Raw genomic sequence first — 27433 nt, 5'->3', positions numbered from 1 at the left:
TCTTCTTCATTGTCTGTGCAAGTCATAATGTTTGATTACTGATTAGGCATGAGCAATGTTTAGGTATGAAATCGGAACTTTAAAATTGTAACGTCAAACATGATATTGAGATTTCTTGAAGATATTTTAAAATCCATCTCATATTATTTTGAGTAGACACAAATCCTTCTGAATCCTGAATTACAAAAAATAGGTATTCTATTTTTTTTTTATTAAATTTAATAAATATCTCTAAATAATTTAAAAATAATAATATTCGAACAAATTGTTTAAAAAAATTCAGTAAGCATGAAAACCATTATTTATAATGGATCATACTTCTTGACATCTATCTCGAATTCAACCGAAACCAGCTCTTCCATGAGATGGCTCTCAAACAAAAAGTTAGTGATGTTATATAGCTTATCTCTTGCTTAATATTGAATGAAATAATCTTCAATATCAGTTTAGTAGTTTTCGAGATGATAGATAAACTCGTACTCTTACGAAAATCTTATACATATTTCCTCTGTATGAATTAAATTTCTAACAAAAAAAAAAACTTTTCTATTAACTGTTCATTTAATGACTTTGTCAATTCTTATATAAATCTAGTGATTAATTTACAATAACTCTTTCTAGAATGAATTATTCCAGTAACTAGATTATTTGTAATTTATGATGAAAACTTTAAAGAGCGAATAGCTTTCTTTGCTTTTAAAGCAGCCTCTTCTTTCATTTGTAGCCTTTTTTCTTTCTCGGCTAAACCTATGACAACATCATGATGTAAAGCATTTTTTACACCTGCCTTTGCAAAAAGTTTTGATAAGACATAATCATCATCACTTAACTTTTTAGTTGCATCTTTTTTTTTCTTTTTTGTCTTAACCTTTTTTATACCTACCAAGTGTTCTATTTCAGCCTTAGATTCAGTATGTTTTCTTTTAAGAATATTTGTTTTGTCACTTTTGCTAAAAACTTTACTTATATTTGTCGTTGTTTCTATATTGTGGTTTATGTTTATTACATCTTTTGAACATTGTTCTTCAGTTTGTGCTATATTTAAGATTTTCATGAAATTTTCTTCATAATCATTTTTAGTGTGTTGATTTATAATATCCAATTCAGACAGGACATTTTCAAATGGAACACTGACCTCCTTATCATCCAGGATATTTATCTTAGGTGATTCTTCACATTCGGGTGGATTTAAAAGCATATCTCTTTTCTTTTTATAAATTTCCCGAGCATCTTCTACATGCTGTATTTTAGTTTGTGAGGATTTCATAATTTTTTTGCTTATTTCTTTGGCTAATTTTTTCATAGTGTCTCTTTTCTTTTTAGAACTATTCAAATATATTTTATCTTTTTCTTTAGTTTTATCATTTATTGTTATTTTGGTATGTTTAAAAAGAGAAGCAGTTTCTGTATCTCCATCACAGTTAAGATCCTCTAATGTGAATAAGCCTTGTAAAGTGCTTGTTGTAAGAACATTTTTCTGGTTGGGATCAATCAAAATCCTATTGCTAAGAAAGTTTTTGAATATTTGTCTTTGATAAATCTTTTCCTCAATTGTTCCTGCAGAAAGAAGCCTATAAACAGTAACATCTCTTTCCTGACCGATTCTCCATGCTCGTTCTTTAGCCTGGTTATCTGTGGCTGGGTTCCAATCTGGATCATAAATTATTACCCTGTCTGCACCCGTTAAATTAATTCCTAAACCACCTACTCTTGTTGTAGCTAAAAACACTAAATATTCAGCATTTTCATTAAATGTTTTTATCAAGCTTTGTCTATGACTTACACCAACACTACCATCCATTCTTAAATATTTGAATTGATGGCTTTGTAAATGCTGTTCCAAAATACATAACATAGCTCTTGATTGGGTGAAAATTAATGACCGGTGTCCTTGTTTTTGCCAAATTTTTAATAATGAGTGTACAACAGACATTTTGCCAGATCTTTTCCAATGACCAAATGTCTCTTCATTTATTTCTTGTGCTTCATCCAGAGCATCATATAAATATATATCAGGATGATTACAAATTTTTCTTAGTGTTGATAAACCTACTAAAATTCTAGCTCTTAGTGGATCACCAAATTTGTTGTCTTTATCTAGAATGGATCGTACTGTTCCACTCATAAGGTAACCCATATACAAATCCCTTTGCTCATGAGATAAAGCACAAAAAAGTACTTGTTCATTTTTCTCTGGTAAATGTATATGTTCTTGGACTTCAGCTTTCGTCCTTCTTAGCATATATGGAGTTATAATTGCCTTAAGGGCCTTTGCTATTTCTAAAGCAGTCGCTTCTTGCATTTCTGTTGCATTAGCATACCCTCCCTGGGTAATTGGCACAGCAAAATGTTCCATAAAAGCAGAATGTGTGCCCAAAAGACCTGGTCTCATAAAATCAAACAAGGACCATAACTCTTGCAAACTATTTTGCATTGGTGACCCAGTAATAAGAAGTTTATGAGGAGTATCAAATTTTCTTACAAATTTACTAACTTGAGTTTCAGGATTTCTTATTTTATGGCCTTCATCTAAAATAATATATTGCCATTTTCTAGACTGAAGATCTTTTGCATATTTTACTAATCCTGCATATGTAATCAAAAGTACTCCATGAGATTCAAATAAATTTCTTATAAGTTTATGATGATTACCACAATGTGAACCAGCTTGATGTAGAACAGAGACCCTCAGAGGGGGACTCCAAAAGTGAAAATGTGATACCCATTGGAAAATTACAGTAGCCGGTGCCACTATTATAGATGGACCTAAGCCTTCATGTGAACCTCTGTTAGTGTTTGCTAAAGCAGAAAGAAATGCAATTATTTGAACTGTTTTACCTAGTCCCATCTCATCACCCAACAAACCACCTGATTGAGATTGATGAAGTTCCCAAAGCCACTTAACACCTACTCTTTGATACTTATAAAGTTGTTTCCATATATACTTTGGGACACATAAGCCATTTTGAAGTTCTTGATTAGCATCAGGGTCTTTGTTACCATCTAGTATGTACTGTATGTCTGCAGACATATACAAAACATTGGAATTTCCTGATGCCGCATCGCTCAAACTTTTTCTCCATTTTGCGATCCTTTTATTGTACAACTGTGTATCACCGTCGTCGATTATTTTTCTAATATTTTGTTTAGCGCGCGAAGTACTAGGCAAATTTGGTAATATTAATTCTTCGTCATCAGACAACGCTATATACTCTTCATCTTCATTTTCAATGGAATTAATTTTTTGCTGGACATCTTGTAGTTTTTTATTTTTATTTTGCTTCTTAGATATTCGACCTGCGGCTACCTTACTTTTTTGTGAAATTTGATCATCTTTGCTACTTTTTGTAATTAGTTTTTGTTTGGCCAGGGCTAATTGTGTTTCAAGATACTTATTGATAATAACATCAACCATCTCCGATAGTTAAAATGGGTAATAAAGTTTTATTATTTTGTTATTACTTATTAACGTTAACCATCTCATGTTTACCCGTTATTAGCACAGAGAATAGACTGGGACACAGATTAAGAAAAAGTTATGTCTTTAGAAAAGGAAACTACCAACCGTAAATAAGACTTGGCTTAAAGGTCTCGTTACCAGGCCATAAAATTATTAAAAAAAAAAAAAAAAAAAAGGAAACTACCAAAGAAACCGCGCAAATAAACCAAATGAATATATATGTTTGGAATATGATTTGTAACGCTATTCTAATGCCTAAAAAGGATATATAAGATTATGGTTGTCATATTTTAATTTTTATAGGTTTCTTCCGGGCTAGTATCATTCTTTGCCGATCTTTTTTATTGATCAAAATCACGTATTAAAGGTATAACTGAAATATTAAAAAATATATAATACGCCAACATCGAAATACTAACAGTTGCAGTTTACCACTAAACCAAGTGTAAAAAATAACTTTAGGGGCCATCGCTCTGATTCATCTGTGGCAATCTGTGCTCTGTGCAGTTGTGCCACTGCACAATATATATTATTTCTCTATGAGTTGTGCACACGATGTGAGTTTCGTCAAGAATATTTATGAACTTCGTTTAAATAGATATTTATAAATTAAAATATATACATGCCAGTCTATGATTTATTCTCATTCAGTAACAATAAATAATTATATTATTTAGTGGTCTTGCTATCTATAGAAATAAAAATTTTTATTCAACGCCTCATAACCTCTAAACGTCTAATAAACATGCAAAAAGTTAAAAGAAAAGCAGCAGAAAATGGAGATTCCCTTGCAAAAAAGAAGAAGGTGCAACTTGATGAATCAAAGCCTGACAAGGTTCAAGATTTTAATATTAAAAAAGGAAAGGCGGGCTTTAAAAAAAATGAGAAAAAAGAGTTTGGAAAAGATAAAGGTGTAAAGCCGAATAAATTTAATCCAAAATTTCAGAAGGATAAGCCTGCTTTTATAAAAGGTAAAGCGTTTGATAAAAGCAAACCTAGTTTTGGCCAAACTAAACCTGGCTTTAAAAAAGATTTCAAAGGAAAAAATTCCAAAGATGGTGATCAAAAAGAAAAACCCAAGTGGTCTGAAATGAAGAAAGAAAAAAAGACCCTCAGATTAGAAAGACGGAAAGCAAAGGCAACGGTTGAGATTTTTGAAATTTCACATAAAGCAAAGTTGTTGTCTGCTCAAATTCAGAGGTAAATTGTGTTAATATGTTATTATCAATGTATAAAATATAAGACTAGGTGTTGTGAAATTACATTTTATTAACTTTTTGATGAGATAACAATGAGTGAGACATTTTTTTTGTGTAAAATATTATTATGCAATTATTGATAGTGCAGAAAGTATTAACTTTTTTATGATTAAATTTTGTAATATTAACTGACAAAGAGTTGTTGACATTTTAAAGTGGCTGGCTGATGTTGCACATCTTAAATTAATGCTGCCAATATTTTGTTATATACTTATATTTATTTACTTCAGGAAAGTGGTTAAACAAGATTTTCGTGATAACTCATGTAAAGAACTTCATGGATTGTTAAAGACTCAATACAAATCAATAGCTCTCACACATGATTTGAGTCGAGTTATTCAAGTTCTACTCAAATATGGTTCAGAAGAAATAAAGAAAGATATCACTCAAGAAGTAATGGATATTATGGTACCAATGATGCAGTCCAAATATGCTCATCATTCAGTTAAGCGGATTTTAAAATATGGTACAGATAGTATTCGTCATCAAGTTATAAATAAATTATATGGTAATATAGTGTCCTTAGCAACACATACAATAAGTGCACCAGTTCTTGATTTTGCCTATGGAGAATTTGCTAGCAAAAAAGAAAAAACTTACATGCAGCAGGAATTTTATGGAGATATGTATAAAAATGTATGTAGAAAATAATATTTATTGTTTTTTACATTATGATTTAAAAGAACAGAAATAGTTTGACACAACTTGATATATAGATATATTGATAGATATTAATCCTTAAAAAGTTACTTTATAATTGTGTTATAATATTTCTTTTACTTTAGACAAAAGATGACAAAGTTAAAACTCTCAGTGACACATACAAAGATAGCCCAGAAATGAAGTCTGCAATACTGCAATCTTGCAAAGCTAATATTCAGAAGATACTTGATAAAAATCTGCACGACGGAGAGTAAGTTACTTAATAAAGTTAAAATTTATTAATACATAGCCAAGTAAACCTTTTTTTTTAAAATTTTATCCTATTTTCTAGTTATTAATACTCATAGTCAATAATTATTATATTCTGGTATTAATTATGTTGGTAGCATCATATGCATTTTATTTTTTATAGGTTATTACACTCAGTTCTTTATGACTACATAAGGGAATGCTCAACTGAAGATAGAGCTGATTTGATTTCAACACTGAGTCCTCTAATAGTACCACTTAGTAACTCAATGCCAGGTGTCAATGCCGCTAGCATTTGTGTATGGCAAGGAACAAATAAGGATAAAAAGGTAGAAACTGTTGATTATTATATATAAATATTGATTGTCTTTTTATTTATCTAAACAAGACATTTTTTGACAATGAGTTAGCCTTTTAGCTAGCCATCAATCTGCAGTACAATTAAATCTTATTTTGTAACAATTGTGTAACTGATGCAGAATTAAAAAGTGACTTTATTATATATAATAAGTATATTATACTGTATGGATAAGAATATTTTTGTTTCAGAATATATTAAAAGTGGTAAAAGAACATGTAGTACCACTAAGCAAACATAAAACTGGCTACAGGCTGCTCATTGCTATATTTGACTCTGTGGATGATACAGTTCTTGTGAGGAAAACTATTGTATCCACAATAGCTAGTAATCTAAAGGATATTGCCAAAGATCACTGGGGAAACATGGTAAACATTTACTTTATCTGATAATAATTGAAATAAGTGCTTAAGTTTTGAAAGTTCTGTCACACTTCTTGTAAAATTATATATTGCATTGTAATTTACTATGGCATTTGCACACCATTTCATGTAAAAAAAGGGCTGAAATCATTTATTTATATTTTTACAGCATATAGTACATAAGCCAATATTAGAAAACATTTAAAAGTGATTTTTATACAGTCTTCTTGCTATACCAAATTTTATCAAAGATCATTTTTAAATCACTGTATATTACCATCATACCATTCGCAAATAGGTCCAGCAAAGATTTCATACAGTCGTATATGGTTGTTAAAAATAATATAATTATACCGACTTAGTTTCATTAGATTATTTGGTTATAAATCAAACAAATTATTTCAGACTGTCCATTGGCTTGTGAAGCCCAAAGATCCAGCTGCTTTCCATCCAAGTTTTATCAAGTTTCTTGAAGAAGGATTTAAAAGTGGAACCTCCAAAAAAGATACTGAGATAAGAATAACTGAACTTCGTGAAGCTATTATGCCAGAATTGCAGAAACATATGGTTGAAGATCCTGAGTTTTGGCTTAGCAATAAATCGGCATTGCTACTTGCTCTAGCTGTGTTGTCTATTGGTAAGTTTGGTGCAAAGTGAGGCAAAAGTTTGTACTTTCTGCACATTGGTGTATGAAAATACTTGCACATTTCAATTGTTGAAAAACATACATGGCATAAGTGTTTAAAACTGCAGAAAGTTTTCTGGTTTATCTAAAAAATCTTGATAGGTTGCTAAGGCTTGGTTTAGTCACAAAAAAAATTGCAGTCAAGGTTGGGTTAGTTCTTTAAAATAAATGTGGTTTTCAGAATCTTCTCAAGATATGTTCGAAGCACTAGCGCGTATAATCTGTCGCTCAGATTGGAAGATAACAGTGAATGATAAAGAAGTTTTAGCAATAGAAGACCCAGGCATACACATGTGTTTGAAGAAATTGGCTCTTTTGGATAAATCAGACACTGAATACAAAATAGGACAAGCAATAAGTGAATTCATACAAGAAGAAACGGTAAGGAGTTATTGTTAAAATAATCGTTAGGCTTTCTTATTTCACAAAGCATTTGTTAGAGAAAGTATAGGTATATTTGAAGTGTCTCCCACACTTATATAATCATTGTTTTTATATCGAGACTTGCGGGTCATACGCCATGCTCGCTATACTATTCTTAATATTTTCAGCTTAACGTCTGGCTTCCTACAAATCGGGGATGTTTCTTCTTATTAAAACTTATTGAAAACAATGGCGAAACTGTTGCTAATAAGTTAAAGAAGACAATATCTTCACATAAGAATATTTTAAAGAAACAATCGTCAGAAGGCGCAAAGTTACTCTTACAGTCTTTGGGTAATAAATAGACAATTGTAATATTATTAGTTTTATTCATTGTTTACACATAATATTAAATAATTGTAAATATTGATTCATTTGTGCATACACAAAACAACATTTATCTAAAAATATAGAGATATTACTGTCTACCAAATCTTAGATTTCGACGTTTTTAACTCATTTACGTCAATGAGCAAAAAAATACCACAATAGGGGGAAACACCTTTCAAGGTCGTAAAATTATTTTTTGAATCAGTCATCTTATGGAATATTATTTGATAAGTTTCTAGTATAGGTAGTAACCATACCTGGTTAGTGTTATTATCTCTTTTCCTCATATTTTGTTCACTTGTACAATCTTCGTGTTTTAGGACGTCAATAATATATACTAATTAATAATAGGCCAAAAATGATGTTATGCGTGCAACATACAATTTTCATCTTATTCTAAAAGTCAAAAACTTATCCTACAATAGTACTAAATCACTGAGCTTAGTCCAAATGTGATGTTTGGTAGTCATTCAATTCAAATAGGATCAACCTCAATGAAGAGATCCATTATTTAAAATATCTTAAATCAATTCTACACCTAGATGCTTAAAATAGATAAGATAAACCAATTTGTTCTCATTTTTGTATAAGTTTCATTTCAAGTCAACATTTTCTCATAGTTTACTTCTTTACCCATAGTTTTCCAATAGATGTATGCTCAACTGTATTAATCACATTGAGAGTACTTTGAAAGAGCTCCTCTTGAATAACTTCTAGTGTTCTGCAAAAAATAAAATTCTGAGATGATCGACAATTTACTGTAAAAATTTAATAATAAAGAGGTGATGCAATCCTTTTTAAGAATTTATTATTACTTTTATATTATTTAAAATACAATAAATTCTTATTTGTATTAAAGAACTAATCAAGTGGAATGATATTCTCTGCTGAATTTGATATGATATGAGTCTCTAACTCTAACTTTACAAAAATAATAAATGGTTAAAAAATAAACTTAGTACAATAGATATAAAAACCATATCTTATTTGATGTTGATACATTGTCATAATTGTTGTATTACCGGTTTGCATTCATTATGTCCCAATCATTATCTTTTAATTGTCCATACATTTCTATAACTTTCTTTTGGAATTCAGGAACTTCATATCTAGAAAAAAGTAAGAAAAAGATAAAAGAAACTTACCAACTAATTTCTTAGTATATATGCACATACATTAAATATTTTTGCCTATCATTTATTAAAGTTCAAAATGGGATATTCTCACAATAAAGTTAACAATTTTCTAATTAAAATATGACTACAATCAAAGAAGCATGCATAATCATTTAATATGGAGTACGTAATGAGTTCCATTCTCATTCACATATAATTTGAGTTATGGAACATAAAAAAGTTAGAAACTAAGGTAAGTACATAAAATAAGTGTGGAGAGGAAACTAATCATAGGTAAGAAAATTAAATTAAAACCTTTCATTGCCAAATCCATTTCTTTGCTGCATCACTTCCAGAGGTAATGTGAGAAAGAATACCTTGTCAGGTTTTGGTAAACCAATGTCAGGAAACTTGCACCAATTCAAGTCAAGGCCTACAATGTGTCATTTATTATTTTATAATTAAGGTCAGAGATATGCCATTTATATTATTCCTAAGGACAAACTATGCCACTATACAGTAATTTTCATGAGAGCTATTGGTTTGTTTTTTTAGTTTCTCCTTCACAAACAAACAAAAAATGTATAGTAGAGAATAGCTTCTTCAGAACATTCATTTAAGCAAAAAGTTATAAAAGGCTTACATTGCATATATAACTAATCAAAAATTGCTAAATATAATTTAATCAAAAACTATTTCTGAAATATTTTGTTGTTAATTGGATTGACTGCATTCTAATAATTGTCTCTTTAAACTCAATAAACAATCAAGTTTTTAATAATGCATACCTTTGGCAGCAGAAAATGCCACTCCTGAATAGCAATATCTGTCCACAATAACTGTTGTGCCTTTCTCAAGCAAATCGAGGATATCACGTGATTTCTCCCAACGATTTGCTGAAAACAGCAGATGAATTGCTTCATCAGGAAGATCTGTCTGTAAATGGTAGATCCTTTTAAATTTGAGTTAAGGAGACAAATAGGCAATAGGTTATGTATTGAAAAATATTACAATAGGTATTGCATAGCTAGTTCTAGTGAAGAATGTAGTGGTACAACAAATTTATAAATACCTTACCTGTGATGTTAAATAACTGTTAATTACTTTGCCTATCTCTGTATTTCTATTGGGAAAATTTCTATATTCAGCTTGTATTTTTCTCTTCTTTAAACTTTCGACTGAAATCGTTAACTCAGAATTAATACTTTTTTTTTAAGGTATAACCTTAAACTAAGTTAAGAAATTTTTAATATACTCGTACTTAAAATGTACTTTACTTCTTACCTAACAATTTTGCTTGTGTAGTTTTGCCTGTCCTGTCCACCCCCTCAATTACAATAAGAGCACCACGTTTTACAATCATTTCTATGAAATTGAGGAACGGTTAAATATGTGGGAGCTTCTGACGAAGAAATAAGGTGCACAAAAATTTATTTGTTACCTTTTTGAGCTAATATTCTAAATAATACAAATAAGATTCACAATTATAGGTAATAAATACAGTTTAATATTTGCCTCTTTTGTACTTTTGGAGGGAAAACAATGACATTAAAATATACAGCAAGCAAATAAGGAACTCACATAGATAAAGCAACTATAGACGATAACATATTTTTCTCGTAACGAACCGCGTTTGTGTCGTTTCGAAGAGATTTTAAAACAAACATTGCAAATTTATAAACCTCAGATATGAAAAACTACACCAAATTGGAGCCTTTATCGCAACTTTGCGCGTTTTCCGCTAAAGAAAACACCATTTGTCGCTCTTTGAAGATACTCTCCTTAGAGCCTCAACTCGTAAGATATTCAGTTCCGCGGTCATTTGGAAGGAAAGCCTAAGTTAACCTCTACGAAGCTTGATGTGCTTAGCAAGGTGAGATCCTACTACACTCCGGGCAACCGTTTGCAACTTTATACAGCGCAAATCCGGCCCTACATGGATTACTGTTTTCAGTAATCCATGGCGGGAGCTACCCAGTACCAGTTCCTTCCGCAAGACCGTATTAACCAAGAGCGAACCACTTTTCGAGCGGATGACTTGACCCCTTGGCGTTGAATAGAGATGTGGGGTGTCACTGCATCTTCTACTTTTTTTTGAGAGTGTTGAGGGGAGTTTTGGACTTTTGCCGAATCTCAGACTCCAAAACCAGGGCTTAATGGCTATAGAAGGTTGAATAGCACAATGATGGCGACCTTTTAGTCTATCTTGGACCCAGGATTCAGACCACGAATTCCTGAGATATATCCCGGAAAGAGCCATCATCTCCACTCTCTCCACCGCCTCATTGGCTATATGATCGGCTTTCTCGTTTCCAGATATTCCACAGTGACCAGGAACCCACGCAAACGATACAGAATAGTTTTCTTTTAAACATTTCAATAGCAGGTTTCTAATTTCGGAAATGACAGGGAATTGATAATGTGAGCCCAACGGGAACCGGGCTAAGGCATTTAAAGAACTCAGTCAATCTGTAAAAATTACAGTTTTTTGAAGTTTTAGTAGAAGGATGTATTCTATGGCCTTAACTAGGCCAAGACATTCACCCGTGAACCCGGAGGTTTCAGGAGGGAGTTTAGTTTTTTGAACAATAATGTAATTAGAGTGCAGTACACCTACCCAGCCTTCTTTGGAACGCTTAGATGCATCTGTAAATATTCGATGCCATCGTGGCCACTTGGTGTCAACAATATAGTTAAATGCTAACTTTTGGTTTTGCTCAATTTTCACAAGACCCGTGCTAGTATGTATATCAGGAGAGATTACAAGGGAATCGTAACTATAGTTGAACAACGGATTAGAAGTCGCTTGGTGAGTAGGAGCCTCAAGAGAAGTAAATCTTCTGTAACTTTCAACCAAACACGGTGGGCGTTTGTTTTTCCAATAACTCAAAGTGGGAATTATAGATGCTAGGCAAGTCAGTTTAGGTGTTAGAATATGGTTACTGATTTGGACGCAACGAAATAGGAATTTATCAGATAGGAATTGCCGTCGTAAGTTTAATGGAGGCTCTACATATTCGGTTCTCATACAGTTGATTGGACTTGACATCATAGCTCCTAGGACTATTCTCATTGCTTTTGCCTGAATGGTATCCAATTTTTTAAAAGCAGAAGCATTTCCTGGTTCCAACAGGAAAGTACCGTAATCCATTAAACTTCTGATTATGGCGTTGTACCAGGTGCCCGATAAGCATCTAAGAATATTCACATTACGTTCATATCTCGTAGTTACATATTGACAGTGGGATACACCGGTAAGCTTGGAATCTAGAACTACTCGCAAGAATTTTACATTATTAGTCGAGGGAATCAAAACATTATTGAACTTTACCTAGACCGGGGGAGGCCTACGCATTCTGGAAAACAAGACAACCCTACTCTTGGATACAGATAAGTCTAAACTAATCAAGACTAAAATTCGAATGAATTTAACCATAACTTTAAAAATGAGAGGGAAGATGTTAGAGCTCGGCAATTTTTTTCAGTCGATTTGCCCGATTTGTAAAGGAGATCGTCTGCATTTTGTAGTACGATAGCTGATTCCTGCAATGATGATTCTAAATCGTACGTATAGATGTTATAGAGCAAATGACTGAGTACAGAACCCTGTGGTAATACTTTCCATATAGTCCGAGATAGTTTGATATCATCAATAATTAAATTAATGTATCTTTCACTGAGCATATTGATAATAAAATTTGATAGAATCGGTGGCACATTTAAACAAAGCATTTTTTCCCTAAGAACCGATATAAGAACATTGTCATAAGCTGAGCTTATTTCTAAGAAAGTAGCTACTACTGACTCGTTGTTTGAATAATCGAATCTTATGTCCGTAGTGAATATTGCTAAGCTATCCATTGTACTTCTTACCTTTCCTAAAACCGAATTGAGACGTTGCTAATAGATTTTTACTCTCTAAAAACCATTCCAAACGGAATTTTACTAGGTGTTCTGCAGTTTTCATTAAAACAGAAGAAAGGACAATAGGTCTGTTAGAAGAAGGATCATCGGCTGGTTTATTGTCTTTTAAATAATAGATTGAGTAATCTAAGACTTGGGAATGCACCCAGAAACCATAATAGAATTTATAATATTTAAGTACAGCATAAGCACACGGTCTGAAAGGTTTTTCAAAAAAGAATATGGAATGCCATCTTCACCTGGAGTAGAATCTTTTACTCCAGGTGAAGATGGCAAGTTCGATCAAAGAAAAAGAAGCGTTTAATCCAGTTAGGTCATCAGAAATGTAAGCAGGAATAGATAATGGAGGAAATCCCTGTTCCGGCACAGAAGGGGGAGCAAGATGATCCATGAACTGATCAGCTAGGGTTAGCGGTAATTTAGAAGAGGGAGAATTATTATAGACAAATCTAAATCTACGAATATTACGCCAGACCACTGACGGGCTGACGTCTGGACTAATGGAGGCACAAAATGATTGCCAACCATCGTATCATTTTTCTTAAACAATTTTTTAGCACTACGAGCAGATTCTAAATATAACTCGATTTTTTTTCTCCTCACAGTAATTTTTTTCACCCTGTTTTCTTGCTTTTATTGCAGTTGTACATTCATGATCCCACCAGGGAGGTAAAGGAATTTGTGATCGGAACTTAGATTTAGTGCAAAAAGATTCATCGGCAGTTGGAAAACCTGAGAAAGAATTTCGGCAGAGATCTGGCTATCTTCTTCAGAATAAATACTAGTTTTCTGCTATACTCTTTAGTTGGATAATTCCCAATTAGCGTTATTCAATCTGTATTATATATCTGTCGAGGAGAGCGAGAGGTTTTGGCAGGTTTCTATGAAGGAAAAGTAATTACAAGTGGAAAATGGTCACTACCATACGAAGATGCAAGAGAGTGCCAGTCCAAAGTTGAAGCTTAATCAGGTTGAAGTTTTTCGGCGTCGAGACGTGACGACCCCATCGCTCACTGGTGAAATAACCTGTGACAGAGGTTATTCCACCAGTGCAATCAGTCAACCCCCTTCCTAGTGGTAGTGCCATGCTGTTGCTTTCGGGCTTCAGCCAAACGGGCAGGCACGACCAGGGCAGTACCACTGTCTCACAGAAAACCGGCGTGAAGTGATACAATAGGTTCATCTTGTTGTACTCGCGTTTCGTGCGGTGAATGAGATTCCCGGAGCCCATCAATTCCCCCCCCCCCGAATATGAAGATGCAGATTAAACAGAGATTACCCCAGGGGGGTACCACACGTTTCCGCTGTGGAGAATCCCCCTCTGAGCGTCCATCATCGAAACAATCAGTATTCGGTGGTGGATGCACCGAAGAAGCCGGCCTTATTCTTCCGTACTGAGACTCAGATATCCTCCCCAACTGATACTTCCTACCTCTCCCGGGGTACAAATTGGAACATTCATTTGTGCCGCCGGCGGCAGTTTGCGTGTACGTCACAGAGGACATCTGTTCTCGTCGCCTCGGGTCGCTTGAAGGAAGGGACCTATCTAAGGGACCTATCTAGCTTCTGGCTGCGCGTAGACTGCGATGACCATCCGCGATTCTACGCATGCCTGTATAGGTCTTATAGCGGAAATACCGAAACTGACCGACTCATTGAGCACATCCAAATGGCTACAGATTGCCTGCTCGAAGGGGTTCCTACCGCTGAAATCGTGATTCTTGGCGATTTTAACGCTCACCATGCCGATTGGCTCGGCTCGGAAACCACCGATCACGCGGGAAGATCCTTTCACGACTTTGCTTTAGCTTACGACCTGTCACAAAATTTGTGACAGGTCGGTAATCGCAGTGACCATTTAATGGTCCCAGCGATTACGCGAATACCAGATGTGGATGTTCATAAACCCTCTTTGTTGGACCTCACATCCGGAGACCTATCAAGTCTCTGTTGACCCGCCATTGGGTTCATCGGATCATTGTGTGGTCCGGAGTACTGTGCCTACTACGCGCCCTCCTCGGCCCCGTTTTTCGGGTTGTCGCCGTATTTGGCACTATCGGTCAGCAGAGTGGGATGGGATGCGGTCTTTCTTTGCGTCCTACCCTTGGGGGCCTATGTGCTTTTCTGCAGGGCATGGAACTCTTTATTCCATTTTCTGCGGTGCCGATCGGTGGCAAGTCACAGCCCTGGTTTAAGCGTTCTTGCAAGGCAGCATCGCGTCAAAAGCGAGAATGCTTTAATGCATGGGCGGAAGCGGCGATATCTCGTGATGCCAATACCAGTGAACATAAAAAAGCATATAATTCAGCCTCCAGGTCCTTCAAACGGGAAATCGCTAAGGCAAAGTCAGAGCACATCGCCAGATTTGGCGAGAGATTTGCCCAACTCCCTTCGGGGACTCGAGCCTTCTGGCCTCTCGCCAAAGCTGTACAAGGGAATTTTTGTCAGCCATCCATTCCACCGCTGCACTGCTCGCCCACGCTGCGAAGGAGAAGGCTGACCTCTTGGGCTGTCTCTTCACGTCCAACTCGACTTTGGATAACCAAGGGGGATCACCACCGACGATTTCGCGGTGTGATTATTCAATGCCGGAAATCACATTTCGGCAACGTGCTGTTCGCAAAGCACTATCTTTGGCATTGAGAGTGTCCATGGGCGGCGGTATCACTTAACATCAGGTGAGCCTACTGCCCGTTTGCCCCCTATTTTATAAAAAAAAGGTGAACATAAAGATAGATCAGGCGCACTTGCATCTTCGCTGGGACCAGTAACACGAGTTGGTAGCCCAGTGTTTAAAATACAGATACAATGACAATCTATAATATCTAATAATTGATCTCCATAATAGTTGGAAAAAGTGCTTCCCCAGGATTAATGTTGGCAATTAAAATCACCTAGGACTAAGAATGGCCCTGGAAGGATGGAGAACAGTTGATAGAGATGAGTAAAAAATATTTACAATAGCAAAAATGACTGACAAGTCATCACCGAATGAGGGGAGTGGAAATAAGGAATAAGGGAGATTATTTTTGATGACTAAGACAACACCGCCATAGCCGTCAGGTCTGTCCTGTCGGAGAATAATATAACCTGGAATTCGAAATATCAGTTCCGGGCGAAGCCATGTTTCAGACAGAGTTGAGACAAATGTTTCAAATTTATTATGCAAATGGATTAAATCATTTTTATTGCAGATAGCGCTTCTGCAAATCCACTGGATTATATGTTCGCGTTCGCGACGCATAAGAGAATTTTAATTGAGCTAAGGAAGCAATAGTTGGGCAGCGTTGTTCGGTTACATTGTTGTCAGAGTTAGAAATGGTTTTTATTTCAGTCAAAAGTTGGCTTACATCAGAGATTGAGAATATAGTTTCATTATTGTTAAGGTTACTGTTTATTAAAGCAACCCCGTTAGAAGGAGCTGGAGTATCGTAATCCTTTATCAAATTCAAGTGTTCTGTTTACTTATACCTCATTCGTTTTGGTTTGGGGGATGTTGGTTTAGCAAATATTGTTTTCTTATAAGATCCACTAAACGACGGAATCGAGGGAGAGGAAGGCGATACAGGTGGTACAGGAGAATTAGGAGTATTTGAGAGTTTTAAAACTTAACTAAATCAGCAAAAGATTTTGAAACGGGATCATGCACTTTATTTGCTTCTGCGTATGATACACATCTTTGAGCCATATATAATTTTAGTCTGCCGTTCGTATTCTGGACAATTCCTGTTTGTAGCATAGTGTAGACCAGAACACAGACTGCAAGACGCAGCATCATCTTGTATGTTGCATGTGTCCCCTATGGCCTTGGCCACACTTGTAACAGCGGGGCCGAGAGTTACAATTAGACTTAGTCGGCCAAATCTGCAACAAGATGACCAAATCGGCAACAAGAATAGCACTGAACAATGGGTTATGAGTAAAGTTCGACGGGCAGAGCATTGTAGCAGACAAATACATGTTTAGGTAGGGTTTGACCATCAAAAGTTATGACAATAGTCTGTGATGGCTTCCAATCAGAAGGGGTGCTGTTACGCACTTTATAATTTAGACGTCAAATTTTTATAATTCCTCTGCTGCCTATAGGCAGAGATATATTGTCTAATATTTCTTCAGGCGACCATTCCGCGGGAACACCTCGCGCCAGGCCCGTTCGGGTCACATTAAATGACGGAATAAAAGCTTTGTAGTTATTTCTTGTCAGGCACGGTTATTAATGAATTCGTTTGCACATTTGTGGTCTGAGGGGAAATTCGGCTTCTGCCTATCCTTTTGATGCCACCATTAATAATGTTTTTAAAAGATTTTTTTTGAGAAAATACTCAAATTGGATGGGGTGCAGGGAATGAATGCTCATATCTCAAGAAACTTTTTGCGCATGAACTAAAAATTGCCCTACGCATAGGCCTCATAAAACGTTCGGCCTGTAGGATTTTGTGGAGAATGAGAACCGTCTGATGGAGGTGTTAGGTGCTGTTGGGTATTAACAGTTGTAGAATTTGCAGGGTCTACTTTGTTCTGAAAATTATCTAGAGCATGAGCATTCTTAACTATCGCACATATTGATACAGACTGACTGAGTATATATCTTCTGTATCTACACTGGATACAGAAGATATATACGAGAAGAGCCCCCGATATCTGGGGGATATAAACTTACCAGATACTGTAGAATATATACACAAATTTATAAATAAAACAATTAAATTAAACTACTATATATATATACTATACTATACTATACTATATAAATACAAACGGACGTTTTATACAAGTTAAATCAAATTTAAAAATTTCTCTAGAAAACGCCACGACCAACGTTTCTAGTTTAGGGGCTGAGCATAAGAGGGCGTGACAGCCAATTTTGTTACAACGACCTATAACGGGTGTCTGCTCTACATTATATTCCCATACATACCCTACTCTATGAGCCCGAATGTATTGTGATTTGTGATAGTCTAATATTCTTTGCGCGTTAATTTCAATTATTAATACTTGATAAAAGGATTTCGACTATTTGCGTGTTAATTATCTTTACAATGAAAAGAGGATATAAGGTGACCGATGTAAAAAGAGAAAAAAAAATTGGTATCGCTGCTGAAAATTTACAAGAATTAATTGAGAAATCATGCAGAAAGTTGGGGGTGAGTTTTTAAAACTTAAATATTTAATTTTGTTTGTAAATAAGATTTTATGTGATTTCTTTACATGAAGTTTTTTTAATGTTAAAAATATGTTTGTTGTAGTTCATTCCTTTGTAAAAGTCAGCCAAGGCTTGCGCAACCTTGACATATTTATGAAAGCCATGACCTAATTTAGTTTGTTGGTTTCTAGTTCAATGCCAGTTGCGCAGAATGCCGTTTATATGTAGCAGAAGACGGGACGCTCGTAGATGACGACGACTACTTGAAAACTTTACCACCACAGACACTTTTTATTCTATTGCTGAAAAAAGAGACAATGGTAAATGGTATGTTTTATTTATTAAATGTATGAATGAAGCAGTATCAATCTTCCATGGAAAGATATACTGCAAGAAAGAGCTAAATGAAATAAATTTGTTTTACAGACTTTGATTTCTTCTACAATATGATTAGATCTTCTAAGAAAGATTTTATTGATACTGGCCTTGCAGCTAAAGAGTTTCTTGATACCAATTTGCGAGAGAAGTTTTTGGTACTGCAGAGATATATTGAAGCTGCTGATGATAATAAAACCATGTTAAGTGAGAGAAATCAGGATCCACATTGGTTTGAAGGTTAGGCAAAACTAGTATATGAATCAATTCTAAATAGCTAATAAATATAGTATATACTTTGTAATTAAATTATTTTAGGTCTTGAACCATCAGAGAAAACTAAGGAGCAATCTATGTCTAAAAGGGTTAAAGAAAGAATGAGAGGATATTACTACAAGACAAAAACTGCATTACAATCTTCAGAATTATATGTTCATTCAAAAAACGGCCATGGTAAGGGTCTTGTTGATAATTTTCTTTTAGAATTACGGAAATTATTGGAAAGTAATAAATATAATGAAGGTTATTTCAATAGAAAGTGTGAAAATAATTTAAGATTATGTAACAAGACCGGCCTCTTTTTATGTGGTGGACTCTGGAATAATAGTAAGTGCAAATATGAAAATGAACATATCATAAACCCTTATAGAAGTCGTGAAGAACGTATAATTTTTCAGACATGGAACTTGGATCACAGAATTGAGCTATCTAGATCTATTATACCAGCAATTATTCAAGCATTGAATAACATTTATTATGGCAATATTAATTGCATAGGCTGTAAACAAAATATTAACTGTGGTGACATAAATACAGAGCGGTATTATCTGCAGATATTTACACATGAAAATTTAAAACTAGTGCATATTGTATGCCACTATAAAGGTAAACATGATGCTCCATCAAATATATACACACTGTGCCAGGAGTGTCTTGATCAGAAAAGTATTAAAAAATCAATTCAGTCTAAATAATATGCTAAAAAATGTAATATTTATATCAACATTAATGAGTTAGAATTTTTCTCTAGTACTACTCATTGAAACTTTCTATAGGGTTGACATGTTTGCCTATTCAATTGTGTTCATGTTTGAAAATAACATTTCAAATTTCTCAATAATTCAGTATTTAAAAACCATAGTGGTTTCTATTTTTAAACAATTCGTTATTTAAAAATATGACTGGTTTATGAAAGCCAAGGTTATAGTTAGCATCTGTTTCAGAAAAGAACCAAAAATAAGTATCCCAAATTAGAATTAGAGTTCTTATTATCAAAAAACTGTGCTGTAATCTGAATAGAGGTTTAATATGCCAATGGTCTATAAAACAAAGCTTTATTTTTCTTTTATACATTTTCTGTAGTTTAATATCCACATATTAGATACAATACTGCCATTATATTTTAGTCAGTAAAAAAGGGAAAAAAATATTAATATATTGATTCAAATCATCTATATAATAAACTATATATTTTTGTATAAAAATATATTTAGCAATATAGGGGAATATTCTTGTTATATTTATGAATATAGAGGAGGATGGTCAATCAATTTATTTATTTTCCTTTAGTATGTTTAAATATTTTTTTAGGCCTTTAGTTTGATTTTACAATGAGACTGTATTATTATTTACAATACAATAATTTTTATCATCTCATATAACATAAGGTTTAGAAGAATAATATAAGTTGATATATTTAATTAATTACCCATCAATTGGGTGATTGTCCTGAATCGCGTAGCCTTTTCTATGTAGTGATTATTTACATTTTTATTGTTGTTGTAAGTACTTTATTATTAGATGAATTTTTCTATTCCTTAATTGATCTCCTGTAATCCCTTGAGTTAGATATAAGTTAAGAGTTGTATGTCTTTAGGTACAGATTGAAACACTTTATTTGGAATAATTTGAAATTGTACCTCTGACCAATTATAATGCCATAGAGAGCTCCATAATATATATTCTGCTTTTATTAATTTATATGCAGAATAAAGGTTTCAAAAAGAAAATAGTACCTGTACCAAAAGTCATCATAAGACAATCATAATTTAAATATTTGACTTAAATGCTATAACGAATTTATAAATTTAGTTTTTACACATTTTAAAATATTTTTTTATAGTTATCTTGATGAAAAATTTACTCAAACACAGGGTTTTAGATAGCAAGATTTTTTTTTTTTACTTATTTGATAGAAACTAATGTTCAGTTAATCATTGCACTGGTTTATCTTATCATATTTGAAGATCCTTATTTCTATTCTTATTCCATAGAAATTTAAAAAAAATTGCGTGGTTAGTAATGCTATTCCTATTTTACTATAAATAATAGACTATTAACGTGTTACACCTGCTCCTTTCTAGTTTAGAAAAAATTATTTTGTCCTAAACATTTTAATTAGATTCTTCTATTTACCTAAAATCAGTGAATCCGTCATAAAGTTTTAGCTTTTCTAGTAGATTCAAACTTGTTTAGGGTTCCTATTTATTTTCTATAGTTGATGAGTTAGTTATGTCCTAAAGTGCACAAGTATATTAATTAAAATTCTGTACTGATACAGATTACTAATAAATATTCATATACATATTGATAAATTAATGTTTTACACATAAAAAAATAAATATATCATTTAATGCGTAAATAATTACGCAGTATCAAGATTTTTAAAAAATTGTTATTAACAATGCTTATATAGAAATTTAAAACTTGTTAAACTTACTGCCTTTGTTCAATTTGCATTAACATCATGATTTGAGTAGTGTTGTTCAAAACATTTTTAAACCTTATTGTAAGTTTAAAAGTAGATTTGTATGTGATGTGAATTGTAGGCTGACTTGTAATTAATCATAGATGCTTCCAACATAGCTTTATAGAAATTTGAGTTGTAGTATATTAATGTTAGTAGGCAAACAAATTGTCATAGCTCAGAAAAATATATGTAGTATAGCTCAGAAAAGTATACTGGAAGTTTTAAGATGTTTAATATAACATAGACAAGAATATAAGATTTAGTTATAAATTAAATGAAGTAGTAGACAATACTCAATTTAAAGTAGCATGCATAAGCACTATTTTTTCTCTTTTTAAAAAAATGCCATATGTTATATTAGATTTCTGTACTGATTTCATTCAGTATAGAAGTGGTTAGGTTAGGAGTATTTGGATTATAAGCTATCGTTATACAGTATTAATCCTTCTCCATTATTAGATCAAATTTAAGAAATTTGAATGTAATCTTAGAACTTAAGTGCCAAAAAGATAAGTTAAACTTTTTACTAGTAGAAAAAATGGCTTTTTTATCTATTTAATTTTTTTTATTGTGACAACCTACATATTTTGAAATAATTACATACAAATGTTTTGGTCTTAAATAAAGTTGAGAAAAATATTATATGAAGTTTTTTGCAACCTTACCTTTAGTTATATCTGAATATAATTAAAAAAACCAGTACCTATATGTTATATTTTATTACAATTAAAGTTAAATCTACTTTATCTCCTCTTTCTACCAGGGTTCTTTTTATTGGGATTTCTCTGTCCCCTACCTCCTTTAGGCTTCTTTGCTGAAAAGTTAGTTGCATTACCTTTACCCTTTGGTTTACCTTTCATAGGTTTCATACTCCGTTTCTCTTCTGATCTCCTGAAAAACAATAATACATAAAGAAAATGTCAAATAACTTTGATAGAAATGAATGATGAATAATTTTTGGGTAGCATTTTTCAGTAACCATGAGTCAATGTTACTTTTTGTTATAAAAAAAGCTCCTGTTAATAACAATACTGAGATATTATTCTCTCATTATGTGACATTTAAACCCTATAAATTATATAACTACTATAATCTAGTAAATGGAAATAAAACTTAGGACAATGTCATAACATGATTTAAATTAGAAAAGGCAACAGATTAGAAAAGAAACATTTAATTAAATGTGTTTTGCATGAAAACTTTTATAAAATACTAGCTGCCCCCGCGAACTTCGTTTTTCCTTAATGTGGTTTTAGTTAGCCTTAATACCGTGACACGAAAGAATAATTTCACTGTATTATCGTCATTATAATTTGAATTTGATTTACACTTCGGTCTAAGTAACACATAGTTGGCTATGCTAACACCAAAAATTAAAAAAGTAGAAATAATTTAATTTTATGGTATTTCATTTACTACAAAATAAATTTAATTTATACTTTAGCCTCAATAACACGTGGTAAACATGATATTGAATTGTAGCTTATATGACACATTTGCCGGTTTACCATAGGAGTGCCATCTTTTGATTACTTACTCAATCCAGTCAAAAAGTATTGACATCTGTTACAATCTTTTTGAGTTAACAGATAATTTAATTGTGACTGTCAATTACTTATAGACAAATAATTTGCAATAACATAAAATTGCGACTATAATTAAAGATCTAAGCTATCCTATCTCTTAAGTTGGACCAGACTGCTCACGGTGTGCCAATTTAATTTAAAATCGGTTAAGTAGTTTAGGAGTCCATCGTGGACAAACATCGTGACAGGAGATTTATATATATTTAGATACATACATATATGAATTAGAGCTATAACTTACTGTACTTGTTCTTCATGAATATGTTTTGAAACAGCTTTTTCCATATCAATTTTAGGCCGTTTCTTAAGAATCCTGTCAATGATACTCAGATTGTTCTCCTTTTCAGCAGCTGGAGTTGGCACTGGAAGTTTTCTCTTTCTTTCTTTTCCTGGAATGAGCTCATGGACTCCCTTGCCCCTTGCATCTTTTTCTTTTGGAAGTTTATCTTGGAATTTACCAAGAGATGCTGTTGATGCCTTTGCCACTGAGGTGGCTGTGGCCAACTGTAAATTAAAATATAATTTACTTTTTATGTGTATCTTATAATCTGCTGATTTCATACTTGCTGATGACATAAAAACAAAAAATACCAGTAACACCACCACTTTAAATCTTTATAATGCTTAAGTCTTCCTATAAGATACTCAGTTCATTTAATTAATAACATATTTAAATAAACCATCTTTGAATAAATTTAAACAAATTTAAATATTTCTAATAATATATGCCACACCAATGTTATACATCTTAATGTGTAGGTAGGTACTTGCCTAATAAATAAAACGAAATATAATATTAATCTAAATAGATACAAATCCCAATTCAAAATGTTCAATTTCATTGTTGGTTACATTCATTTAATGTAATATATATCTAGTGCCACATTACTCTCTTGCCTTAGGTGCTCTTGGATAAAATTGCAAATTAAAATATATTAAAATACCTGCGTGGATGAAGCTTTATCAGATGTAATTGGTATTCCAACTCGGGGTATTTTAACTTTCCTTGCCCTAGCAATATTTTTCAATCGTTGTAATTCATTTTTAGCTACTTTTTCTGATTTCTCTGACGCTTTTTTTTCATACATATCTGTCATTGGATCTAGGTTCTGAGGAACAGGTATCAGCCAGTTCTTTTCTTTTTCTGCAGCAGCTTTTTTGAAACTGTTAAAAAAGGCAACTAATTAAATGTATTCTAATATATAGTATAAAGTTTTATCTATCATGTCATAGCCTAACAAACACAGCCACAGTTATGATGTGACTACTTACCCATATAATGGTACCCATTTCTGTAACTGTTCATCCCACTCTAACTTGGACTTCTTTGTCTTAGTTATGCCCTTAGCTTTAGCAAATTCTTGCCATTTAGTTAATGGTTTAGGTTTTGGCACAGGTTTAGCTCTAGGCATGACAGTTGTTGGTTGTGGTAATCGAACTACAATTGCCTCATCTATTCTCTCAGTTGAAAGCTCCCATATTTTATTTAATAAGAGCTGCGTATTGTCCCGAGTTAATGATTCCAAGTAAGAATCTCTGTCTTTTTCTGATCTGCGAAATAACATAAATATATAAATATAAACTTAATTACTAAAAAGAACAAGCACAAATATTAATATACTAACTTCATAAGTTTAGAATCGAGATCATTAGTGTCAAATGCAACGAGCGTGCCTATATCAAATTCGACATCCAGGTGTTTTTCAACTGTAATAGGTTTATACTTATCAGCCTTCTGCTGCTCCCGCTCTAATATCTCGTTTACTAAATCCATTTCATGAAATGTAACCACAATGAACAATAATTGTTCAACAATTCACACTAAACCACATGTGCTTGAATATTTGTCAGAATCATACGAGTAGTTGACATTTTACAAGAAACAATTTATTGACAAAACAGGGCTAGGGTTGCCAGTCAGCAGTCACGCCAAACTATATTATAATTTATATGGCAATGAGCCATTCTATATTATACCAAATTCAATCTCATTATACAAACGTCAGATAATATTTTTTTAATAATTATGACGATATGTTGAAAAGAAAATAATCAAGTATGATATTTAAATATATGTAAGATAACCTTCTAGAATAAAACTAATAACCAATATAGAAGATAACCCGTTAGATTTTATTTATAAGTACTCTATGGTAGTAATACCAATATAATATGTGCTATCTAGTTACAGAGAAATATTTATTTCCGATTAAGGGTACTATGTAATCTGTATGCCTTGCCCTATAGGTAGAAAATATTTAAGAAGTTGCAAGCGCAGAAAAATTGAACTTGGTAATTCTAACAATGTCAAGATAGTATTTGAACATAGATTAATCAGTAAATAATCTTCCTAGTTCTATTTTTGTTAAAAAAAAATTGAAATTATATTAACCCTTAAGCTTAATCTGAATAGTAGTTCACATATAAAATGACTGTTGAATCAGAGAGAGCATGTTGCTTCAAAACCGAAAATAAGTTCATTGTTAAAAGTGGATGTAAAAAGCGGATGTGGAGATCATTGAAGCAAATATTGGCTGCAGACAGGGTTTTACCATGGCCGGAGGATGCGGTTCTTTGTAAGTTTCAATTGTCGTGAAATATCTATATATCTTTTGCTGCTTATATACTGTTATTATATCTGTCAATTGACTTTAATATTTTTCAGATTATTCAATAAATGCCCCTCCAACATTTAAACCAACTAAAAAGTACTCCGATATATCTGGATTACCAGCACCTTATATGGATCGTCACTCAAAACTTTACTATAGTAATGCTGAAGAGTTTGCAACTGTTAGAAACCTTCCAATGGATATAACAGCAGGATATTTACAATTAAGAGGAGCTACAACAATTGTTGGATAAAATACAAAAGCATAAATGTATTCAAATGGCAATGCAGACTAAATAATACTGAGGGCTTTTGAATATAACAACTTTTTATTTATCTAAATTAAAATTAATAACAAATAAACCATTTTTAGCATTATTTTCTTTAAACCATCTTCCTGATTTATGTTCCTGTCCCACTGCTGCATATAACTGTTTACCATCACTAGTAAAGTGCATACTGTTCACAAAACCATTTATTTCTACATTAAAAATAGGTTCAAACTTTTTATAAGCATCACATATTTTCCATAACCGTATATGACTGTCATATGATCCTGATGCAAAAAGATCCGAGTTTAATAATGTTGTAAGACAAGTTATCCATCTAGGAACCCCATTTTCTGACCCATGAGCTTCTGGTATTGAATAAAGTGGCTTCTTTTTTAATACACTCCATAAGCAAATGGTCCCATTATCACTACCTGATACAAAATGTTCTTCATCTAATAACTTGACATCATCTAAACTTCCTTGTGGTCCATTAAATATTAACTGTGATTCTTCAACAATTTTCCATATTCTTACAGTTGTGTCTCTTCCTCCAACTGTAATTGCTCTTTCTCTTGTAAGTGCATCAATTGCAGTAATGGGAGACTGGTGACCAAACAAGGTCTCAACATATGCCATTTCACTTAATGACCAAATTTTGACTGACCTGTCTTTTGATGCCGAGTATAAATCATGTGTGTTTCTTCTGAATACTAAACCAATAACTGTTCCTTTATGTCCTTTAAATGTATGAAGGTGTTTTAGTGAATGGGGATCCCAAATTTGAATATCATTGGACTCGTCTGATGTTGCTAAATATTTTATATCAGTGGTAAGAGCTAATGAAGTAATTCCTCCTTTTATAAATTGTGAATGTGTTTTAAAAGTAACTACCCCAAGTTTTTTCTTCTCTTTTATGCCCCATTTAATAAAAGTACCACTTTTGCAGCCAGTAAAAGCATATTGACCATCATTACTTAGACATATAGATGTTAATGTTAGGCGATGTTCCTTGGCGCGAATGAACCGAATATCATTCTTCGAAGGAGCAATATACATACTAGCTACTTCTATTCGTAATTTACCTTTTTGTTCTAAATAGTCTCTTTGTAATCTTTTCTCTATTGCATCGTCTACATCTTGGAGTTCAGCTCTTTTAGCTTCTTCTTTTTCTATTTCTTGAAGATATTTTTTCGCTAATCTAAGCTTTTTTTGTTCTGCAGTTTCGTGATCACTTTCAGATTGGTCAGCGTCTGAGAATTGTTTTATTTCTAAGTCACTGTCCGAGGATTCATGACCGTTTTCGAGGTTAGGTGCATTTGGTTTTTTGGCCTTCTTTTTATTAATAATATCGCTTTTTCTTTTGTGTACTTGCCTAGATTTGCCTTTAAGAAAAAAATTTGAAGACATTGTGAATAGATTTTAATATAATTATGAACTTTAATTTGAAATACACAAGTTTACACTTTCATGTATGATATACACGGTTGACGGTACACCACGTTTAATTGAAGTTTGATTTTGTTAATTGTCAAGTTCTTTACTAACAAGTACAAAGCTGTCATTTTTTACCATAGATTAAACAGCTGGTTATTTAGGATGCAAACGGCGAAGCTCTCTGGTCTAGCTGTTCGAAGTTTATTAGAAGTGACTGAGCTTTAGCGATTTGATTGAACATCGATTTTTAATTAACTGTCTAGACTCTAGAGATTCAATGAACTGTCTAGACTCTAGAGATGCAATTAACTCTCTGATTTAACTACTTTGCTGCGAAATATGCAATGCTACGGTCCACAGTGAATAAGCAAATTCCCGTGTGTAAAAAACTTCAAAAAAATTATAGCAGCGCAGGCAGTGCCGAATTAAGCCAGC

At 33.0% G+C, this 27433-nt stretch overlaps 7 protein-coding genes across 14 annotated transcripts; 3 read left to right on the top strand and 4 right to left on the bottom strand.

Moving 5' to 3' along the window:
* Window positions 1–552: 552 nt before the first annotated feature.
* On the bottom strand, window positions 553–3501 carry LOC123712124 (DNA excision repair protein ERCC-6-like). The gene has a single exon (XM_045665086.1). It carries the CDS (start codon window positions 3413–3415, stop codon window positions 656–658), a length of 2760 nt encoding a protein of 919 aa, XP_045521042.1. The 5' UTR covers window positions 3416–3501; the 3' UTR covers window positions 553–655.
* A 440-nt stretch (window positions 3502–3941) lies between these two features.
* On the top strand, window positions 3942–7776 carry LOC123711948 (protein penguin). The gene is made up of 8 exons (XM_045664823.1): window positions 3942–4660; window positions 4950–5355; window positions 5505–5632; window positions 5795–5960; window positions 6181–6357; window positions 6757–6988; window positions 7218–7417; window positions 7588–7776. Exons 1-8 carry the CDS (start codon window positions 4206–4208, stop codon window positions 7762–7764), a joined length of 1941 nt encoding a protein of 646 aa, XP_045520779.1. The 5' UTR covers window positions 3942–4205; the 3' UTR covers window positions 7765–7776.
* Window positions 7777–7794: 18 nt separating this feature from the next.
* On the bottom strand, window positions 7795–10452 carry LOC123711949 (thymidylate kinase). 2 transcript variants are annotated; one of them, XM_045664825.1, is made up of 7 exons: window positions 10346–10450; window positions 10189–10269; window positions 9982–10082; window positions 9693–9840; window positions 9220–9337; window positions 8812–8898; window positions 7795–8510 (listed from the first exon to the last, which is right to left on the bottom strand). In XM_045664825.1, exons 2-7 carry the CDS (start codon window positions 10265–10267, stop codon window positions 8411–8413), a joined length of 633 nt encoding a protein of 210 aa, XP_045520781.1. In that variant the 5' UTR covers window positions 10268–10269; window positions 10346–10450; the 3' UTR covers window positions 7795–8410. The 2 variants fall into 2 exon arrangements, with proteins under 2 accessions (XP_045520781.1, XP_045520780.1); XM_045664824.1 differs by having other exon boundaries at window positions 10189–10452.
* A 7313-nt stretch (window positions 10453–17765) lies between these two features.
* Window positions 17766–19802, top strand: LOC123712584 (DNA fragmentation factor subunit beta). Of its 7 annotated transcripts, none has more exons than XR_006754107.1 (6): window positions 17766–17972; window positions 18163–18298; window positions 18398–18586; window positions 18665–18799; window positions 18882–18952; window positions 19024–19050. XR_006754107.1 is itself a non-coding variant. In XM_045665763.1 (6 exons), exons 1-5 carry the CDS (start codon window positions 17868–17870, stop codon window positions 18948–18950), a joined length of 600 nt encoding a protein of 199 aa, XP_045521719.1. In that variant the 5' UTR covers window positions 17766–17867; the 3' UTR covers window positions 18951–18952; window positions 19024–19163. The 7 variants fall into 7 exon arrangements, 6 of the variants coding, with proteins under 6 accessions (XP_045521719.1, XP_045521720.1, XP_045521717.1 ...); XM_045665763.1 differs by having other exon boundaries at window positions 18916–18952; window positions 19024–19163; XM_045665764.1 differs by lacking the exon at window positions 18882–18952 and having other exon boundaries at window positions 19024–19181.
* A 1993-nt stretch (window positions 19803–21795) lies between these two features.
* LOC123712342 (ribosome biogenesis regulatory protein homolog) lies at window positions 21796–24560 on the bottom strand. The gene is made up of 5 exons (XM_045665368.1): window positions 24307–24560; window positions 23954–24232; window positions 23626–23845; window positions 22923–23185; window positions 21796–21986 (listed from the first exon to the last, which is right to left on the bottom strand). The coding sequence occupies exons 1-5, from the start codon at window positions 24453–24455 to the stop codon at window positions 21839–21841; spliced, it is 1059 nt and encodes a 352-aa protein (XP_045521324.1). The 5' UTR covers window positions 24456–24560; the 3' UTR covers window positions 21796–21838.
* Window positions 24561–24952: 392 nt separating this feature from the next.
* Window positions 24953–25660, top strand: LOC123712405 (INO80 complex subunit C). The gene is made up of 2 exons (XM_045665483.1): window positions 24953–25257; window positions 25347–25660. Exons 1-2 carry the CDS (start codon window positions 25110–25112, stop codon window positions 25544–25546), a joined length of 348 nt encoding a protein of 115 aa, XP_045521439.1. The 5' UTR covers window positions 24953–25109; the 3' UTR covers window positions 25547–25660.
* Window positions 25585–27058, bottom strand: LOC123712404 (U3 small nucleolar RNA-interacting protein 2). The gene has a single exon (XM_045665482.1). It carries the CDS (start codon window positions 26969–26971, stop codon window positions 25622–25624), a length of 1350 nt encoding a protein of 449 aa, XP_045521438.1. The 5' UTR covers window positions 26972–27058; the 3' UTR covers window positions 25585–25621.
* Window positions 27059–27433: the final 375 nt, after the last annotated feature.

The sequence above is a fragment of the Pieris brassicae genome, chromosome 7 (genome assembly GCF_905147105.1).
Source record: "Pieris brassicae chromosome 7, ilPieBrab1.1, whole genome shotgun sequence".
Taxonomy (NCBI): domain Eukaryota; kingdom Metazoa; phylum Arthropoda; class Insecta; order Lepidoptera; family Pieridae; genus Pieris; species Pieris brassicae.
Note: the sequence above shows the minus strand (reverse complement) of the source record. Positions and strands in the feature narration are given on the sequence as shown.

Excerpts from the sequence above, each read along its gene's own strand:
- LOC123712124 (XM_045665086.1), bottom strand. The coding sequence starts at position 3,415 with ATGGTTGATGTTATTATCAATAAGTATCTTGAAACACAATTAGCCCTG.
- LOC123711948 (XM_045664823.1), top strand. The coding sequence starts at position 4,206 with ATGCAAAAAGTTAAAAGAAAAGCAGCAGAAAATGGAGATTCCCTTGCA. Across the intron at positions 6,989-7,217 it reads TCTAGCTGTGTTGTCTATTG|AATCTTCTCAAGATATGTTC; the intron begins GTAAGTTTGGTG and ends TGTGGTTTTCAG. Across the intron at positions 7,418-7,587 it reads AATTCATACAAGAAGAAACG|CTTAACGTCTGGCTTCCTAC; the intron begins GTAAGGAGTTAT and ends TAATATTTTCAG.
- LOC123711949 (XM_045664824.1), bottom strand. The coding sequence starts at position 10,267 with ATGATTGTAAAACGTGGTGCTCTTATTGTAATTGAGGGGGTGGACAGG. Across the intron at positions 9,338-9,692 it reads GGCATTTTCTGCTGCCAAAG|GCCTTGACTTGAATTGGTGC; the intron begins GTATGCATTATT and ends GACACATTGTAG. Across the intron at positions 8,899-9,219 it reads AATGGATTTGGCAATGAAAG|ATATGAAGTTCCTGAATTCC; the intron begins GTTTTAATTTAA and ends ACTTTTTTCTAG.
- LOC123712584 (XM_045665760.1), top strand. The coding sequence starts at position 17,868 with ATGAAAAGAGGATATAAGGTGACCGATGTAAAAAGAGAAAAAAAAATT. Across the intron at positions 18,299-18,397 it reads AAAAGAGACAATGGTAAATG|ACTTTGATTTCTTCTACAAT; the intron begins GTATGTTTTATT and ends TTTGTTTTACAG. Across the intron at positions 18,587-18,664 it reads GGATCCACATTGGTTTGAAG|GTCTTGAACCATCAGAGAAA; the intron begins GTTAGGCAAAAC and ends AAATTATTTTAG.
- LOC123712342 (XM_045665368.1), bottom strand. The coding sequence starts at position 24,455 with ATGGATTTAGTAAACGAGATATTAGAGCGGGAGCAGCAGAAGGCTGAT. Across the intron at positions 23,846-23,953 it reads AAATGGGTACCATTATATGG|TTTCAAAAAAGCTGCTGCAG; the intron begins GTAAGTAGTCAC and ends CTTTTTTAACAG. Across the intron at positions 23,186-23,625 it reads ATAAAGCTTCATCCACGCAG|TTGGCCACAGCCACCTCAGT; the intron begins GTATTTTAATAT and ends TTTAATTTACAG.
- LOC123712405 (XM_045665483.1), top strand. The coding sequence starts at position 25,110 with ATGACTGTTGAATCAGAGAGAGCATGTTGCTTCAAAACCGAAAATAAG. Across the intron at positions 25,258-25,346 it reads GCCGGAGGATGCGGTTCTTT|ATTATTCAATAAATGCCCCT; the intron begins GTAAGTTTCAAT and ends AATATTTTTCAG.
- LOC123712404 (XM_045665482.1), bottom strand. The coding sequence starts at position 26,971 with ATGTCTTCAAATTTTTTTCTTAAAGGCAAATCTAGGCAAGTACACAAA.